The following is a 21,065-nucleotide window of genomic DNA, read 5'->3' as shown; positions in this document are numbered from 1 at the left end:
TTTTATACGATATATATTAGGAAATACATTGTACAAAATCTGGGGAAGTCTCTCATTTCAACAGAAGGCACAGATAAATAATACCGCCCTCGAATCACTACTGTGTGACTATACTGTGATCTTGTGGAGAGTATCATAATAAAAAATATTATTATATATAATATTTTTCTATGTATCAACACTATATGTATTTCAAGCTTTATAATTTAGTATATAAGTTATACATAATTTAAATGCTAGTAAAACTTATTATTAACAGTTAACTGCTGTGGGGAGATGGGGACAGCTTTATGGGCGTCATAAAATTTGTACCTGGATCTATTAAGGTCGTACGCTCTCATACCCGACCACACACTTAAAGTTGTTAATGTTGTTTATAGTTTTTGAATAACAAGAAACGTGTTAAGCTACAGTTTTATTACATAAAGCAAAAGAATTTACAACCCAATATGTTTTTTAAATTAATTCATGAAGGATTTTATTAATGGTTGTTCATAACAAATATTTGTATTGGCCATACAGATGGCTGTCGTGGTCCGAGCCTTTTTACTTGCGTTGTGTATGTCTAGACCCGTTATACTCAAACTGCGGCCCGCCGGGCTCTTGTTGTTGGCCCACCTGAAGTTACCAATTTATTGTAAACCAATTTAAATTTTATGTCCACTAGAAAACGGGCGTTCGGATCAAAAATTTGAGACGATACAAATTGTAATTACTACAATGAAACAAACTTACAGACTCTCATCAGGAAGATGTAATAAGGATAGCGTGTAGCGCTAAACCAGACCTTAAAAAAGTTTTAAAAAGTGTTCATAAATAGTTTTTGCTTGCGGCCCGCGACACCGTGACTGAAACGTGTTTGTGGCCCCTATAAAAAAATGGTTGAGTACGCCTGGTCTAGACCAACGACACAACAATTTGATACTACTTAGACCATTTGAGTACTGAGCAATTATTCTAATTCTTAAATATTGGTTGTAATAGATTGTTGTAGGCAGGTAATAATTATTGGAGGTACTTAACATGTTAAACTATACGATCGCTCTGGTGTAATGGTGAGTGTACCGTATCGGCGACGGTAAAACACCGACGGTCGTGGGGTCGCCCGCTCGGAGTGGATATATGTGTTTGTACAAATATTTATTTACAGTCTGGTTTTTCCCCCCACCGTGCCTCGGAGAGCGCGTTAAGTGGAGGTCCCGATTGTTAGTGTACACGGGATAGCGATTGTTACTCATAGTAGGGAACACATCCGCCAACCCGCATTAAAGCAGCGTGGTGGATTTAGCTCCAATCCTTCTCCTACATGGAGAAAGAGGCCTATGCTAATGAAAATTATAAACACAAAAAAGCACAAAATATCCCACGTTTTCTATTTTTGTCACAAATGTGGAAAAGTGCGATAAACGCCTGCTACACCAGAATAATTTCCAGCGTCTTGACGACCTTATTTCTGAGCCTTCCCAAGTCCCAAGAAGTATGGAGATATGAAGACCTTACTCACCACAAGAACGCAACACTACCTGAGACCACTATAATTTTGCTGTGATCTGCTGTGAAGTTGAGAAACTTACCTAGTCGGGCAGAAGTTTGGAGACCTTACTCACCACAGGAACGCAACACTACTTGAAACCATTATATTTTTGCTGTGATCTGCTGTGAAGTTGAAATACCTAGTCGGGCAAATATAAATTTGAAGAAGGATATTTTCTGCTACGTATTACATTAATAAAACAGGTTCTTTGATATACAGAAGTCGGATCAAAAAACTAATTAATGATTCTCTAAGTAACACGCAAATTTATTATGATGGTAATCACTTCAGTCTAACGCAGTCCACTGCTGGACATAGGCATCTCTAAGTTCGCGCCAAAAATGGCGCTGCTTGTGTTTTGACAATAGTCACCACGCTGGGCAGGCGGGTTGGTGACCGCAGGGCTGTCTTTGTCGCACCGAAGACGCTGCTGCCCGTCTTTGTCCTGTGTATTTAAAACCCAGCAGTTGGATTATGGTAATAAAAAATTATATAAAAGATATTAACGTTATAAAAGTAAGGCGTGATAAAATATTTTATGCGTGTTTTACCGTCACTATACGTTCGTGTTTATTGTCATGATAAACTACTAAGACACCCAGTCTTCACATGTATTAATGTAGGAAAAATATGAAAGAAATACAAGGTTACCCTGAGATTCAAAAGGTTTGATGCTTTCATACATAATCCCTTTCCAATGAGGTGGGACACAGCAGGAAATATCCTGCTCAAAATCTGGAGCAGCCCGACTGAGGAAATACTTCGACCTTACAGAATATCACGGCAAAATATTACAGCTTCTAAGCAGTGTTGTGCGTCTGTGTTGAGCAATGTGACCAGAGCACCTGGAGGAGGGGAGGTTGGAGTTAGGATTGGCGACGCGCTTGCGATGCTTCTGGCGTTGCAGGCATCTGTAACCTACGGCAGTCACTTACCATCTGGTGAGCCGTACGCTTATTTACCGACCTGTATAAATTATAACCGTGACATCCTTTATTGGTGGTCTAATAACACAAAGCATAAATACTTAGCAATATGCAAATGTATAAATTTTCTGTACTTTTACCCTACTACTGACTAGGCACGGTTTGTAGTGGCCCTGCTTTCTACTCCGGGGGTCGTGGGTTCGATTCCTGCATGGATCTGGTTGTAATTTATAAATATAAATAGAAAATTTATATATTGCTCACCATAGAAACAGACGACCGTGTGTGTGTGTGTGTGTGTGTGTGTGTGTGTGTTTGAAACTAAAAAACTTACATTTCTTACAAAAACTTATTTAAAGAGACTTTATACAACTATAACTTCAACTGTAATTCTTGATACGCACACATAGTAACTGAGTCCACACAATCTTTACACACACATACCAACACGATTATGACTTAAGGTCTGTGAGCCACATATACTTTCGCTATTTGTCATACTAGAAGTTTCTGCTTACAACGAATATGAAGTGCTCATTGACTTACCCTTGCTTTGATTCTTAACTTTGAACTACTCTGATAGTCTACTGGAGCTTAAGCTAGTTTTTTTAGCATTTAAATAAAAAAACTAGTTTTTACATTGTAAAATTTACGAAAAATAAGGATGACGTCACAAGATTTAAGCTCAAAAATGTATCTTAAAGTACTTAATCTTATAATAGCTCGATAATATCTTACCGCTTAGCTGAAGCTTTTTCACTTATTAAGGATATGGATTGGATCTTAATCCCCCACGTTCTCCCACAGCGGATTACCATATTTCAGAACTTCACCCAAGCCGTTTAATCATTGTAACTTCTGGTCTTTTTTACGTCTAGTTTTTTTGCTTAAATATACCTGAATAATTGCTGGCAAACGAAAAAAAAAACGAACTTCAATTACATCGACAAGTAATACAACGGTATACGAAAATAGTCAAGTAAATACTCATTATCAAAGATTAAATTAAAGAAGAAATTTAAATGCGACCACACGATAAGCATCGGATTTCGATTAAATTAAAAATCATCAAAATCGGAACACCCAGTAAAAAGTTATGCGGATTTTCGAGTGTTTCCCTTGATTTCTCTGGGATCCCATCATCAGATCCTGGTTTCCTTATCACGGTACCACACTTAGAGTATATCCTTTCAAACAACTATCAAAATCGGTTCGTAAACAACGAAGTTATCCCAGAATATACATTAAAAAATATATATACATATATGCGGTCGAACTGAGTAACCTCCTCCTTTTTTGAAGTCTTTTCAAAATATTTCAAAGTTTATTGAGGTAGTGGACTGCTGTCCACTTTGGAAATGCTGGTTTACTCAAAACCTAGAACAGACCGTCTGGAGAAGCATTTCAACCTTACAGAAGATCATCACGAAGTAACACTGCCATCAAGTAGTTCTGTGTTCCTGTATTAGTGTGGTAGGCTCACAATGAACCTGGCGTTAACCAGTGTGGTAGGCTCACAATGCACCTGGTGCTGTAAACATTAACAGGCTACCACACTCCACTTCATATTTAAACTCTCTGCGTGTCAGTTTACGAATTCTACTCTTACTACTACTATCTTTGTTCTTATTCTACAATTAGCTGTACCCGCGACTTCGTCCGCGTGGAATTTAACAAAAAAGTTATTGTTTAGTTCTCAGAGTTATAAAATAAATGAATTTCTAAAATAAAAGTAGCCTAAGTTACCCCTTACTACATCAGCTCATCATACCACATCTGCCAGTGAAAGTCCCGCCAAAATCGATCAGACCGTTTCAAAGATTGGCCGGTAGACAGATAGACAGACAGATAGACAGACAGACAGACAGACAAAAATTGTAAAAAATATTATTTTAGTATATGTACCGTGTATACATCCATATGCATTTAGTAAAAAGCGGTTATTTTAATATTATAAACAGACACTCCAATTTTATTTGTTTGTATAGACAAGAGCCAATTAAAAACATTATTTATCATCTGCACAAATTAATTAATATAAAATAAAATTTAATCAAATCAAAAATATAAAATTGCAAAAACGTTGTAACTCCTGCGAAAAAATTCGTCAAGTAAAATCAACATAGCGCCAGTGGGAAGGAAAAAATTCGTCCCTAATAATCAAAGTTCAGGACTTTGGGTACGAGAACAATTGGGAAAGTCAGGCCGGCGGCGATTTTACGCGCCAATTGACTACGGCGACCCACTTACCGATCTCGAGGAATATGTACACGGAATAACTTCGGGAAAAAATTCCGATGTTACTTTTCAAGGAAACATGCTGTTAATAATGGGATTAATGGTCTTATAAAATTGATATTATACCAATATTGTGGTCAGTGCTATGGGTCCCTATATGGGCCTGTAAAATACTCTATCATGGTCGTCTCACTTATGGACAAATATATATTCTTCTTTGGAGATCTTGGCATTCATTATCCTCTTGCTGTCAACAAATGTCCTGCTCTTTAAGCTTCATTGAAGATAGATCTTTTATCTACTCGTCTTCTTCTTTTATAGATGCCCAGAAAAAAAAAATTAAATTGGGTTTCTCAGCACTTTTTCAGTAACGTTAATGATGAATCCCACTAGTGACCACAGCTGCTTCTCAATATATAAGTAGTGTAACAAACGCTATTGTCTTCCAAAAGGGAAAATCATTTTATTTCATGAAAATGATTTTCACTACCTTTTATTAAAAAATATACAATAACAAAATACCAACTTATATCAACACACATTACTTATAACAAAGATCTGCTTATTTCAAAAGACTATCATCTCTCATAGCAGAGCAGTCTTAGCGGTGTCGGGTTTTAGCTCAGAATGTATATATCAAGCTCACAGCGAGCATAAATACATTATGCAAACGAGCTCAACCTAGCGAAATTTGCTGAAAGAAGATTTACATGTACTCGAGAAACCTCTATTTAGTTACCTTTAGTCTAGAGCTATAACAGCTCAGAAATATTGAAGTAAAACTTCTTTATACATGCTTGACTGGGGGAGTAAGCTGGTGAATCCGTGACTAGAGAGTATAATAAATATGCATATTACACCCAGGCTAAAGAATCGAACCCATAACCGGAGCGGAAAGCGGGGCCACTACAAACTGAGCCGACGGGCCAGTCAAAGCACAATTATTGTATACTAGCTGCTGCCCGCGACGTCATCCGCGTGAACACTATACAGCACCAAAAATACCTACGATTATACCTTTTAAAATAACATTAATTTACCCGTTTCTTCTTTACATTTCATATCTACAATCTAAATTTCATAGATGGCGCTGCTTCAAAATTGTCTTGTCTACTTATATTCATTTAATTATGTTTATCGGCTTAGTTACTTACATTGCGTGATTTTTATGGTGTTAAGCTAGCCGATATAGCATGGTTATTAGCATAATAACAACAACATTCAAATATACGTCGTTAGATTACACGTTGTTACAGAATGCGTTGAGGAAATAAAGGTTCACTGCTCGTTCCCGGTAGGTGATAATATGTAGCCTATATGTTGACCCGACTTCATAATCATATTCGTGCCAAATTTGAAGTAAATCCAAGCGGTACTTTTTGAGTTTATCCCGGACATGCATACAGACAAACAGACAAACAGACAAAAATTCTAAAAACTATATTTTTGGCTTCGGTATCGATTGTAGATCACACCCCAAGTATTCTTTAAAAAAAAATATTCAATGTACAGTTTTGACTTTCCTACCGTTTTATTATATGTATAGATAGTAAAATATAATTATGTAACATCATCTCAATATTTTGGTAGGGTACGGCAGGAATAATCTTGTTCAATATCTGGAGCAACGTGCAGCGCGACTCAAACTTACAGCAGATAACAGTCAAATAGCAATGCTCTCAAAGTAATCTTGTGCTTGTGTTCCTTTGGTAAGGTGGCTAGAGCGCCCAAGGAGGGTCAGGAATAAAAATATAAAAATAATAATAAATCTTTATTAAACAAAAATGATATACTTCATATAAAACTACACATTTGTAGTTATATTATATATTATAGTCTCTTCGGATTATGTAGATAGGATGTAGGATTATGTAGTTACAAGTTTAAAAGTATAGTAAATGTATCGAACAACTAAATTCAAGAAAAAAAACATGTGGTGTCGTGGAGAACTAGATAGGAACGAAGATTTTACGACACCCACGGAAAGAGAGGGAGTGGCTATATTCTTTATTGCCGTAACCACACAGCAGATTGGATAAAATTACCAAATTATAAAAGCACCAATCTATACAACTGCAATAGCTTATAATTTACTAATAATATCCGGTAAAAAAAAAAAAAAACTTTATTTAACAACTCCAATCGAGACCTTTTTAATTAAACCGTATAAAAATATTACATTCGTGATGCAACGAAAAAAATAAAAACGTTAAACTGTTAAAAACCGCAAATCGAAAACACGACTGTTGTAAAAAAATAACCTGTAACATACAGCTAAAGTAAAATTCAACCGACGAGATCAGAATTGCGTTTTTTTTCTTATAAAAATGAAGTCTGAAACAAATGACTATTTTCCACTCCATAAGCCATTTAAAAGCTATCATAAAGTGTCTGTCTTTATGTCGAGTGTCGTAAAAGTTTTGAATTTTCTCGCTTAGAAATATAAACCGACTTGTTTACGAGAATGGTAGTTAAGTAATACCATCTTCCATTTATATAATGCGCTGGATTATATTTAGTTCGACAGTAGAATTACTTTTTGAAGTTAGCCGAGTTGTTTTTAAAGTGTCTTATTGTATTTTTTTTAGTTAAATCTAGTAATCTATATTAATATTGATATGTTATTTTCATTGTTTACTTAAATTTAATATAGGTAAAGGACAACAGGAATTTTCCTGCTAAAAATATGGAGCGGCCCGTCTGGGTAGTATCTCGTACACTTTACTTATCCGAAAAAGTTGTTTTACTATAATGAGTGAAATTTGCGTAAACATTAGAAAAAAATATCCATCTCTTCTTCTTCTTCTTCTTGATTAATGGCTTTCAATAGGGCCAAATGAGCACAGATGATTTCGCCAATGTCACGTAGTTATCCATCTCTGACTTTGCTTACTTTTGATTGACAACGACAACAAATTGTGTCAAAAATCTATCGCTATTAGGCTAAGCCAGAGATAGACAGATAACTGGAAAACGAGCTTCAGACGTTTAACTTTAAGATTAGCATTAATTATTAAAAAAAAAAAAAATTAAATATATTTATTTATTTATTTATTAAGATTACCAACAGAAATTACGACAATAAAAACAAAAGAATTATTTTACACAATTGATTAAAGAAGTTTAATTGTATTTCTTTTTAAAGGTAATCACAAAATGCAATAATCAAATAGTAAATATGAAATAAAAATATACATTAAAAAAAGGCAAAATTAGATTTAATTATTGAATTAGATTAGATTTAATTATTTAATTAGATTATATATTAATTTCTTTATCGATTTTATTATTTGTTTATGGAAAATTTGAAAATCGGTACAAAATGTGATATCCCAAAAAAATATGTTCATCATCATTATAGCCTATACAGTCTACTGCTGGACATAGGCCTCCACAAAAAAATATGTTATCGTACGAAAAAACCGACCTCAAACAATATTAGTAGGTAGTTGAAAAAAATAGTCAAATAAATATGAGTTATTTGAAATAACTAAAAACTTTTCATATGCAATATTTCTTGAAGTCTTACCAGTAGAATAGAGTATTTTTTATATAACTATGTCGGCAACGAGCGTACGGCTTGAATGATGGTAAGCGATTACCGTAGCTTATAGACGTCTGCAACACCAGAAGCATCGCAAGCGCGTTGCCGATCTTACCCTCAATCCCATCACGAATTCTGGTCACCTTACTTACCAGAGGAACACAACACTGCTTGGAAGCAGTATTATTTAGCTGAGATCTTTTGTAAGGTCGAGGTACTTCCTCAGTCGGGATGCTCCAGGTTTTGAGCAGGATATTACCCGCTGTACCCCCACCTCAGTTAAAACTAACTTAACAATAGATTGAGCTAATTTTGTAATCTGCATATCTCAATTGAAGATATTTTAATTTATTTTGGAGAAGTTTAATAGTTAATATATAGCATAATATACTAAATAATGTGTAAATAAGTTGCCATTTAAAAAAATATTCCAAAACATTTAACTATTTTCTATTATTCTGTTCACAACGAACTCAATAAAACATAAAATTAACTTAAATTTACAAACTGTCCGCTTCTAAAACTATTAGACATAGTTGAGCTAAAAGTTTGGATATTTGTAAGCACGTTCGGAGCGCACGAGCTTTCGTTAACGCTGAAAGCTCTGGGGAGCAACATCGAACGATTTGATTATAGACCGCTTTTAAACAATAAGTAGCGTGTGTAAATAAAGCATATATTTCATATTTTTTTCGCATATTTCGTATTTTTTGAAATAAATTAATCACGTTTAATTAAAGGTTCTGACACTTCAAACGTGAGCTTTAGCCTGTAATATCCCACAGCTGGGCATAGGCCTCTTTCTCCATGTAGGAGAAGGATCAGAGCTTAATTCACCACGCTGATAATCCACCACGCTGCTATATTCCCTACTATGAGTAACGATAGCTATCAGGTATACATGATAACAACCGGGACCGATGGCTTAACGCGCTCTCCGAGACACGGTGGTGTGACCCACAATGACTGCACAAACACTCAGACCACGGCAAACAACTGTATGGTTCATAGAAATGTTTTTCATGTGCGGGTATCGAACCCACCGTCGATCGTGACCTTTACACCAACGCGTCATCGTTATACTTAGAACGTATATGGAAGTATTTTTTTGGCAAGTAAATGTTAGTTTTTCGAAATTTGCGTTCGAATAAAAGTTATGTTAGGTGTTAGGTTAGTGTTTGAATTACGAATACATGAAATCAATTATAATTAATTTTAAAATGTTTGATCGTCTAAATAAATAGATAAAAAAGTTTTAGCTGTACGAACAGTTGACATAATTATGTTTGCTCGAAAACGAAAAAAAAAAACAACAAATACAACGTAAGTCGACGAAAAAATAATCAAACACGCCTTATTAGAGATAAATCAAAAGGTTCTCGTCAGATCTCGATCAAGTTTAAATGGAACTACATGACAAGCACCACCTTTTGATTAGTAAAGGAATCACTCAAATCGGTGGACCCACTTATAAGTTCCAACACACATAACAACTTATGCAATATATTTATTTATTTATTTTTATGCAGTATTTTTTTCTTTGATATTAATTCAAGTTTTGAGCGTGGTGACCGATAAGAAAACATTTTTTTTTTATTAAATAAATGAGAAGATGATATCGGTTAAAATATATTTATTATCTTCAATACATGTAGCAGCTCGTCTCGATCCGTGCGAGCTTCGTATAGTCGTACCATATACACGTGGCCGAGCTACGTGGTAGGCGGAGTGGGGGTGTTAGGTTAGGTTAGGTATTCGGTTGCCGCGCTCAAAGCCCGCGATAAAAGCTATGCAATAGCTTAAAAACAATCGAATTGAGAACCACCCTCTTTTTTGAAGTCACAAATACAAGTTGTACGCTAATTACACGTTAGCGATATTTTTTAATCAGAAAATAAATATATTAACTTAACTCGACTCAATCTACTAAATTATTAAAGTAACAGAGTGAAAAATGTTGTAAAAAAATGGAAACTTTGTAAAATTTTATTATGAAACTCCGAATCTTTGGATTAAGCGCGAACCTAATAACGTTTTTAATTAATCAACTTTCTGGATATATTTTTTTGGTGCGATGAAATATATTTATGTAGCTGTTTGTCGAAATTGAAATTTTGTTTAACTTTGCTGTTATGTTGCTTGTTTATTTCGAGCTGTTCGATGTAATTCTTGAATAATGAGAGTTTGAAGTTTTCGTATTCGTACTGGCCTTTCATTCGTTTTTTTTTTTCATAACTTTGTATTGACGGAGAGTAACAGAATTTTTGTTATATCTTTCAAGATAAATTTATTGTAAAAGTGTGAATTGTACCTTTATTTTTTACCAATATTTTTTTCTTCTATAAAACAAAATATTGATAAAGCATAAGTGTGTTATAATTACTATTTGAAATAAAATAAATATTTTAAGCGCTTGGTACAAAATTTTATATATACATATATAGTAGAACCCAATGCCACTTTTAATCCCAAAATTTTACAAAATGATGTTAATTCAATTTGAACCCATTTTAAATATTGTTTCAAAGATTTTAAAACAACAATTTCGTTTCAGAATGTCAATATCACACGAAACGAACGCGACGTATGCGGAGCTGGTGATCACCAACGTTCAGCCTGACGATGAAGGCGTCTACCGCTGCGAGATCACCTACCTTCAAGTTGGCGAAGACTGCAACACTGTTCAAGTTACTGATTTCCACACATACAGTAAGTGCTTTTATGTATAGAGTTAACAGGACAATATAGGGTACAAAATTAAAAATATAAATAAATCTAAAAATAAAAATTTCTGATATCTGAAATGTTACCTACTGTGTATAGAGTTAATAGGACAAAATAGGATACAAAATTAAAAATATAAATAAATCTAAAAATAAAAATTTCTGATATCTGAAATGTTACCTAATGTGTATAGAGTTAATAGGACAAAATAGGATACAAAATGAAAAATATGAATAAATCTTAAAATAAAAATTTCTGACATCTGAAATATCACCTACCGGGTGCTCGTCAATTTTAAGCGATTTTCATCTCCTTTTTTTAAATTGTAAAAAGAAATGTATACATATGAAGAAATCCATACAAATAAATGGCGAGCCGGTTTTTGTGTTCGGTTATACTGCGAAAACTACTGAACCGATCGGAATAATACTTATAACATAAGATACAGCGTGTTTCGGAGAAGGTTTTGGTGTATGATATGTTGGTGATTACTTATTGTGTATAAAATCATGGACGGACAGAGGTCACTAGTATATATATAATATCATCATCATCATCATCATCATTCCAGTCTATTGCAGTCCACTGCTGGACATAGGCCTCCACAAGCTTACGCCAAAAATAACGTGAACTCATGTGTTTTGCCCATAGTCACCACGCTGGGCAGGCGAGTTGGTGACCGCAGTACTGGCTTTGTCGCACAGAAGACGCTGCTGTCCGTCTTCGGCCTGTGTATTTCAAAGCCAGCAGTTGGATGGTTATCCCGCCATCGGTCGGCTTCTTAAGTTCCAGGGTGGTAGTGGAAGCTTGTTATCCCTTAGTCGCCAATTACGACGATATATAATATATTATCCAATAATAACTTGTTGCGGACTGAAGTACGATAACACTGATAATAAAACGCCAAGATTTTATAACCACTTGGGTCGATGAAAAGATGAAATATTTGGCTCATGTCAAATTTTATTTACTGGTAAAATGAATGATTAAATTATAGTATTTTATGGGTTAAATAAAGGGATTGTGGAGATTAGAAATTTAGGAAAAAAAATTGGGAAAATCTATCTTAGAGTTAGTGCTGATGAATATATGTCGAACTCATTCAATTTCTATTTCTTAAAAAGATATAAATTTTTCTTACTTAAACTCCGATACTCCTTCATGACACAGGAAAGTTCGAACAACAAAAAAGTTTACGTTTTCCCCTAATATTTTTAGCTTTTTACGTTTTTTTTTTTTTCATTTGCACTGAAAAAAGTACGGATACTTAGAACTTGACATACTAATGCTTCAAACCTGAATATGAACATACCTTATTTTTTAATACAACAAGGTTGACAAACAAGCGTACGACTCACCTGATGGTAAATGATTACCGTAGCATATAAATGTCTGTAATACCAAGAATACACAAGCGCGTTACCGAACCAATCCCAGGAGTTCTGTTTAGCCCAGGTTACCTCACTCACCACAGGTAAACAGCCCTGAATGTATATTAACCCTGCCCTGCCTGTACCTATATTAGCCCTGTACCTTATATTATTATGTACCTATTATTTATCTGTGACCTTCTGTCAGTTGCTGCTGTGTCCTTACCAGTTTTTTTGTCACGACAAGCCACTGCCCAAAAAACTACACAGTGAAATACCCGCTTCTATCTTTAAAACAAAATATAATAATATTAATACGCAAGAGAAGTTAATATAAAACTGATGTGAATCAATTAAGCGTGTCCATAATTAATTGATCGGGTTTTCATTATTTCGCTTGCTTGTTTAAAATTCTGTTTAATTTCATTTGGTTAAGTAATTGTGTATTTAAAGCTTTTGCAATTTATTGTACTGGATCACTGGATCACATTCAACTATTTAAATTTCAGTTATGAAGTATTTTTTATTTTATTTGTGAGTAGCATTTTGGCGGATTTTATTTATGAGTTCGACTCTTGACCTAAGTGTATGTAACAAATAATAAGGATAGTAAACAAATATCTTATAACAAACACACTTATAACACGTTATAACTGTATTTTTTTGATTAATTTACATAGAAATAATACATATATAAATATATAAATACAAATTTTACATCCAGATCAGGTGGGATTTGAATTCGCAATCCACGGAACAGGAAGCAAGGTCACTACAAACTGCGCCAACGGGCTAGTCACAATATGAAATATATATCAATTACAAAGTTAAATATATTTTGTTATATACATAGTGCTTTAACTAAACAATCTCCAACTAATCAAATATAAACAGTAAGACAAAGAAATAAAACATAAAAACAATAAACAACACTGCACAAATAATATTTATTTCTGTAACAGAAGGAGGTCCGACATTTTATATACTGGGGTAATTCCTAACACGTACCATAAGTGGCTGAGTCAATCGAAATGAACCGAAACCGTTTTAGTGATGTTCATTTGTGATATTTCGTTTTAAATATCGATAATAATTGTATTATAATTAAATGTAGATTTTTTTAAATGACATTTTGAAAGTGTCAAATCTTATTGCTTTTCTCGTTGTGAGTTCTAAAATATTTTATGACTATTAATTGAAGTATGTATTTTTTAAGTATTGTTTTCTAGTGTTTAATTACGCGAATTTGCTCATTATCATGAAATTTTTTTTTTCGGATTTTGTCGCGGTTTGTTAGGTTCTTAAACGCCTAATAAACCGCTATAAAATACAAAAAATGGGTTCATTATTTTTTAAGCGTTGATTATAGTGTGTGATATGTCTCCTAGTACGTTTTCAACGCTAAATTTACTATTGTAAAGAATAACTTTTGAAAATAAGCTTAAAACATGCATAAAACATTGGCTCTTTTGTAGTAATACACGTAAATTATTACGTCTAAAGCAATACCGAAGTAATTGAAATTGAAATGAGAAAAAATCTCTTTTACATTTAAATAATTAACTATAACAACTAAAACAACAAGTAAATATAAATTTAGCTACAAATATACATCACAAGTGTTAAGCAATAACTCAAAACTGTACAACAAAACGACCCTCCAAATAAAATTATCGATATAATATAATGTCGATAAAGCCCAACCGGCAACCCTATTTTCACATTTCTAGGATATTGCGCTCATACCGCTCGGAGCGAAGGGATTTCATCGTTATTTTTTGTCCCTTTCTTTTCTTTTACATTTCATATTGTTGTCTCGTTTACTTCATGAAGAGAAATAGTATATTTTATTTGATTGCTTGTTTAGAGTTTCGTTACAGCTCAAGATTGTTTCGTTATGATATTATTAATGATTTCATGTATATTTCATTAGTTAACGTTGATATAATTTTCTATATTATGATCAATTTAGATAGAATGATAAAAAAACGAGTGTGCTTTAGACCACACAACTGAAGTAAAAGTCTTAGATATACGAAACGTAGCGGGCTATAAGAGGAAGAAAGAAAGAAAATGTGCACCTCACCCCATAACACTTTTCGTAACGCTCTCTTCACGCATTCGCTATCTTACTTCCTAAATCAAGCGAACGTAAAGAAGGTTTAATTAAATATAATTGTTGCTATCTATTAAAGACATCTGTTAGCGATCGCTACTCACAGTAGGGAATATATCTGACAACCCGCAGAGGACCAGCGTGGTAGATTAAGCATCGACCCTTCTCCTGCATGGTCAAAGAAGCCTATACTCAATAGTGGGATTTTGCAAGCTGATCCTGAATCAGAATACTGTAATACTAATCTAAAGAAGTTAAATAATGTACAAAGTTAAATAAATAACGTAAATAAACTGAAAAAAATACTGAAATGACAGTAAAAATTACTTCACCAGTAGAATACTGTTATCACTGAGTAGCATAGGCTTTATTTAAGCAGGATTAAACTAGTATTATTATATACAAATAAATCCATTTATATCGAAATGAAAACGGATCTCGCCAACACTTTCAAATCATTGTTCATAAATCATTGTTCATCATGTTATATAATTATATGTGTTTACATATATTATTTTAAAGTACACCTCTATGCCGCTTCATTCTTATTCATGTCCTTTTTCTAAAGGTTGTCTGGAAGAGGTCGCTCTTTAGCGATAACACCGCCTTTTGTACATTCCTTTTTTGTTATTATTATTATTATTTCTCGCTTGTTTCTTTTTCTTTTATATTATTTGTATTGTTTTTGGTTGTACAATAAAGTATATTTGTGTTGTATTGTATTGTATTGTATCATTATCACGTAGTCGCTTATTCCCGTCATCAAAATAAACAGTAAAACTAAACAAACAATTACTTCTACATAACTGTATTTTTAACCCTATCTGAATAAATAAATAACTCACGATAGATAAATTACAAGTAAATTATAGAAAAGCAATATGGTTTAACCCTTAAATAGATTTTGCGGTCCATGTAGCCCTTTGTCAGACGAAACGAGGCAATTAATGTAATTAATCTGCGGTATTAGGGTATTTGTCTATTAGGTATATATCGCTAATTGATGCTATATTAAACTTCATTTTTTAGGATTAACCACGCAAACGAAAACAAACGACATCAATTACATTGACCATTACCACGCAGGTAGACTAATAATAGTTAATAAATACGCATTTTTAAAGACAAGTCAAAAAGAAATCAGATCTCGATTAAATTTAAATCCTATATACTTTTTAAGTAAATTAACGAATGTTGTAATCTCGACCGCACCGATCAATCTTCTTCATGTATTCTCCATTCTACGTGACATTGGCGAAATCATATGTGCTCATTTGGCACTATTGAAAGCCATTTCAACCTGAAGAAGAAGTTAAATTTAAATCGAACTACATGACAAGTACTTCATTTCGATTAAAATAAGGAATCATCGAAATCGGTATACCATGTAATGAGTTATGAGGAAAAACACACAAAAAAATACACTCGAATTGAAAACCTTCTCGTATTTTAAAAGTCGGTTAAAAATCTGTCGCATCACTAGTATTAAACTTGAAAGTTTAGGACAATATTGGAATACATAAGACAATAAAAATTATGAATAACCTGATCACTCTAATCCTTATCTAAATTTGTATATCCGTAATTGTTTAAGATTTCGTTGTTACATTACTTACCTAATAACATAAAAAAATAATAATAAATAATAATAATACATAACCTAACACTGTGCGATAATAATAATAAAAAAGTCGAAAGTAGTTAATGTTAAAAATTATAATAGTTGGAATATATTTCGACTTAAAAAAGTTTAAAGCTATACCATACTATATTTAGATGATCATTCAGCCTTAGTGTGAATTGGGTTTTGGGTAATAGCTTTAATATATTGAAACTATTTAATTCAAGGACACACACGATTAACTAAAGGAGTTATAAAATCAATTTGAAATTAAATTACCTCTATCAATACTCATATTATAAAGAGGTAAAGTTTTCTAACTTTGTTTGTATGTAGGGGGTAATCTTCGCAAATACTGAACCGATCATGAAAATTCTTTCACTAACAGAAAACTACACTATTTAGGAGTGATATAGGCTTTATTTTATTGTTATTGAACAAAAAATTAAGTGATAAAGAATAGTATATGTAAATAAATTCGGAGAAATGCGAGCGAGATGAAAACTTTACTATATATTGGCATCAATAATAATAATTAACGCCCAACGAAGTGGGAACGGGTTAGCTAGTTGGCAATATAACAATGTCCAGTAGGTTTTTTCCTGTGTAGGGGGTCCTGAAACTCACACAATACTATATAGCCAATACAAATGTCGGCCGTGAGCGGGGATCGAACCCGCGACCGCCAGCGCAACGGCCAGTACTGTGACTGCTGCGCCAACGCCTCGTCAATAGTCTATAGTTAAGTTTAAATAACCTTCAAAAGTAATCGCATCAGCCTGTAATATTCCACGGCTGGGCATAGGCCTCATGATGACATGATAACAACCGGGACCGACTGCTTAACGTGCTCTCCGAGGCACTGTGGGGAGACCCACAAGAGCTAACAACCAGACCGAAAAAAATATTTGTATACTTACAAATAATTACTCCGAGCGGGAACTAAACTCGCGGCCGTCGGTGTTTAGGCGCTGCAGACACGGCACACGCATCATTACACCAGAGGGGTCGTCAAAAGTAAAAGTAATATAGAATCGTAATTTTAAGAATTGTAATCAAATTACTAATTTATTTATAAACATAAAGTATATTTTACTATTGATTATATTACATTTTGAAAAAGAAAAGGCTTATAACATTTCCATCTGCAGTAGATGTATTTACAAAATGAATTCTTGACGATCTCGTTACAATTGATTTTAGGGTACTAATACAAAGAATGGTACCTATATCACGATGAACCTGTACAAAGTTTTAAATTATACCATAGTATATATAACTTTTATAATGAATCCAATTTCATATTGCAGAGTTTCTTTTACTATTATATCTAAATAAACAGACATTCTTAAAATTATAATATATATAGGCTATATTTCATTTCATTTTTAACCGACGCCCAAAAAAGGAGGAGGTTCTCCATTCGATTGTATTTTTTTTTTAATGTATGTTACATCAGAACTTTTGACTGGGCGGAACGATTTCGATTAAAAAAAATAAATGAAAGGTAGTGCGGGTCATTTGGTCCCATTTAAATTTAGTTGAGATCTAATTAGTACTTTTCGGGTTATATCTAATAATGCGTTATTACTTGACTATTTTTTCGTCGAACTTCGTTGTAGTATACCGCATAACTTTTTATTGGGTGTAGCGATTTTGATGATTTTTAATTCAATCGAAAACCGATGTTTATTATGTGGTCACATCTAAATTTCATCGTGATCTGATTACAACTTTTTGAGTAATCTTTTGATAGCGCGTATTTATTTAACTATTTTTTCGTCTACCTACGTTGTATTTATTGTCGATGTAATTGTAGACAGGTTTTTTTTTCGTTTGCGAGCAAATACAATTATTTTTCTAAATGTCTCTCATTTACAGACATCAGTCAATTATAGTTTCATATTATTAATATTCTAATAAGCTTACAAAATCTACCTTTAGGCTAAAATTAAGGTTTTTCCGCTAAGTGGTGGAATTCTATTACCTATATTTAGACCTAAAATTACGTCTATCTTTATTATTCTCGGTCAGTACCCAATATACCTTCGTTTATTAGGGTCTGGTGATTTTCCAAGACCTAGTGCGCTTTCAGGTTGAATTAATTTCAAGTTATTTCAATACATTATCATAAATTAATATTAATTTTAAGTAAACGAGTCTTTATTAGAACAAAATACTATATTTTTTTGTGTAACTACCTCTGCTCCTAAGATAAGTAATTTAATGTCTGTATCTAGTCGACTATAAACTAAAATGGTTGGTAAAAATAAAATATAAATGAAAAATAAATAAATTTAAATACATTATACGCAAACTTGAGATGGAATGACTTGGGAAACTAAGTTTTAGGTCAGGAGTGGAAACTAGGGTCGAATGTACCAACGTGTTTGTTAATCAAAGCTAATAAAAACCATAAAAATACTGTTCATTCTTTATCTTTTTAGGTTCGCGTTGTTTACAGTTCAATTGGATAATTACAAAGAATATCAATTTAAAAGTACTTTAAGATTACGAAAGCGATAGCCAAGCAAAAAGTCACACAAAGCAATCGATAGCATTAAAATTTCTAATTAGATATTGTTCGTTTTTTGCTGTGTCGATGTTGTGCTGTGTCACAATAAGCATCGTTACGCATTTATTTATTATTTTTTATTTGTTTATCAAAAACATTTCCAATTTGACCTTTAGCTTAAAATAATAATCGAGAATATTAATCTGTTCTTAAATCTTCATAAAGTAATAACAAAATGTAAATTAATTCAATCGTTATTAAATAACGCCGTCCGAAATACATTAAAATCTCATCTTAAGCAAATAAGGCTCGCCTTTGCCGGTTGATTGAGAATATTCCTAATTTACATACAAATGTAAATTTTACTGAAACTAAATAATTGCTGAAATAAGATGGGGTAAAATGTACCCCGTGGTGATTTAGAATGAACTTAAAACGTTAAAAGGTTAATATATTTATCGACTTTTAATGCTTCGATTACTATCTAAGTTTTTTTTTATCTAGTAATGTCTAAGCTGTTATTTTTTATGCGATTCCTCTGTGGTTCTTGTTTAGATACAACAGATAATAACAAAAAATAGAATACATATCATTATCATCAATCATTACAGCCTATACAGTCCACTGCTGGACATAGGCCTCCACAAGTTTACGCCAAAAATAACGTGAACTTATGTGTTTTGCCCATAGTCACCACGCTAGGCAGGCGGATTGGTGACCGCAGTATTGGCTTTGTCGCACCGAAGACGCTGCTGCCCGTCTTCGGCCTGTGTATTTCAAAGCCAGCAGTTGGATGGTTATCCCGCCATCGGTCGGCTTCTTATGTTCCAAGATGGTTGTGGAACCTTGTTATCCTTTAGTCGCCTCTTACGACACCCACGGGAAGAGAGGGGGTGGCTAAATTCTTTAGTGCCGTAGCCACACAGCACAATACATAATATAATATTAATAACATAACTTCGTATTCCAGAAACGTGGTTGACGGTTGAATCCGAACAGCGCCACATGGTATTGCGATGGTCACGGGATCGATTCCTGCTCATAAAAAGACTTACAGTCAAACAAATATTTCCAAATTATGGCATTGCTATTAAATTTCACTGTTTTTTAGTTTTTGTTTGACTATATTTTTCTGTTTTGTTTGCTCCGCTAAATAGAACACTGTTTTGCGTCCTATTCAAAGACGTTGAAGGGATTTATTATACTATTTATTTAATAAGGAATATATGGCAAATATTTTCGTCAATGCGTTATAAATATAATTGTGTTTGCTCGCAAACGAAAAAAAAACCGACTTCAATTACATCGACAAGTAATACAACGTAGATCGACGAAAAAATAGTCAAGCAACTACGCGTTATCAAAGATTACTCAAAAAGTAGTTATCAGATCTCGATAAAATTTATATGTAACCATATGATAAACATCAGCTTTCGATTAAATTAAAAATTATCAAAATCGGTATACCCAGTAAAAAGTTATTACGGATTTTCGAGAGTTTCCCTCGATTTCTCTGGGATCCCATCATCAGATCCTGGTTTCCTTATCACGGTACCAAACTAGGGATATCCCCTTTCCAACAAAAAAAAGAATTATCAAAATCGGTACATCCAGTAGAAAGTTATGTGGTATAATACAACGTAGGTCGACGAAAAAAGCGTCAAGTAAAAACGCATTATTAGATATAACTCGAAAAGTAGTTGTTAGATCTCAAATAAATTTAAATGGGACCAATTGGCACACACCACCTTTCGATTAAAACAAAATTTGTCGAAATCGGTCTACCCGGTCAAAAGTTCTGATGTAACATACATAAAAAAAAAAAAAAAAAAAAAATACAGTCGAATTGAGAACCTATTCCTTTTTTGAAAGTCGGTTAAAAATATAAAAAAAAATTTGAAGCGATACAAAGAAACAACATAACTTGAATTAACAGTAAGCTGAGTAAAAACTCCTGAAATATATCACCCCTTAACGCCGCCTAACTTCGGAATCGCTGAAAGAGTTGAATTGAAAGTACGTTTTTCCTGAAAATTAAAAAAAAAGTTAGATTAAAACGTTTAGAAGTTTCTCGATAGTATTTATTCATTTTCAGTATAACATTTAGTTCAGTGTTACATCTGTATGATGAGCGTTGGAAAAAAACTAATTAAAAAAAAGTCTAAGGCTTTATAGATTTCCGTTCCAGCGCCATCTAGTTATTAGTTTGCAACGTAATACTATCGATATTAACTTTAATAAAAATATAATAAAATTTTAGTTTCTATACACGCTAGGTGGCTCTGTTTTGTCGAACTGTGAACGTTGTATATATTTACTAGCTGACCCTGCAAACGTTGTTTTGCCAAATATTTTATTAACTTTCTGAATCCCCCCCCCCCCTTATAACTTAGGGGGATGAAAAAATAATACTACTTTACTGTACTGTGTGTGTGTGTGTACTGTGTGGCTAGGGTACTAAAGAATATGGCCACCCC

At 33.3% G+C, this 21,065-nt stretch overlaps 1 protein-coding gene across 1 annotated transcript in view; it reads left to right on the top strand.

Moving 5' to 3' along the window:
- LOC123667622 overlaps positions 1–21,065 on the top strand; it is a 534,718-nt gene that overhangs the window by 356,493 nt on the left and 157,160 nt on the right. Inside the window, exon 3 of the mRNA XM_045601487.1 lies at positions 10,797–10,951. Within this exon, the coding sequence (XP_045457443.1) occupies positions 10,797–10,951 (155 nt within the window). The remainder of the gene's footprint in view (positions 1–10,796; positions 10,952–21,065) is intronic.

Source organism: Melitaea cinxia, chromosome 28 (genome assembly GCF_905220565.1).
Source record: "Melitaea cinxia chromosome 28, ilMelCinx1.1, whole genome shotgun sequence".
Taxonomy (NCBI): domain Eukaryota; kingdom Metazoa; phylum Arthropoda; class Insecta; order Lepidoptera; family Nymphalidae; genus Melitaea; species Melitaea cinxia.
Note: the sequence above shows the minus strand (reverse complement) of the source record. Positions and strands in the feature narration are given on the sequence as shown.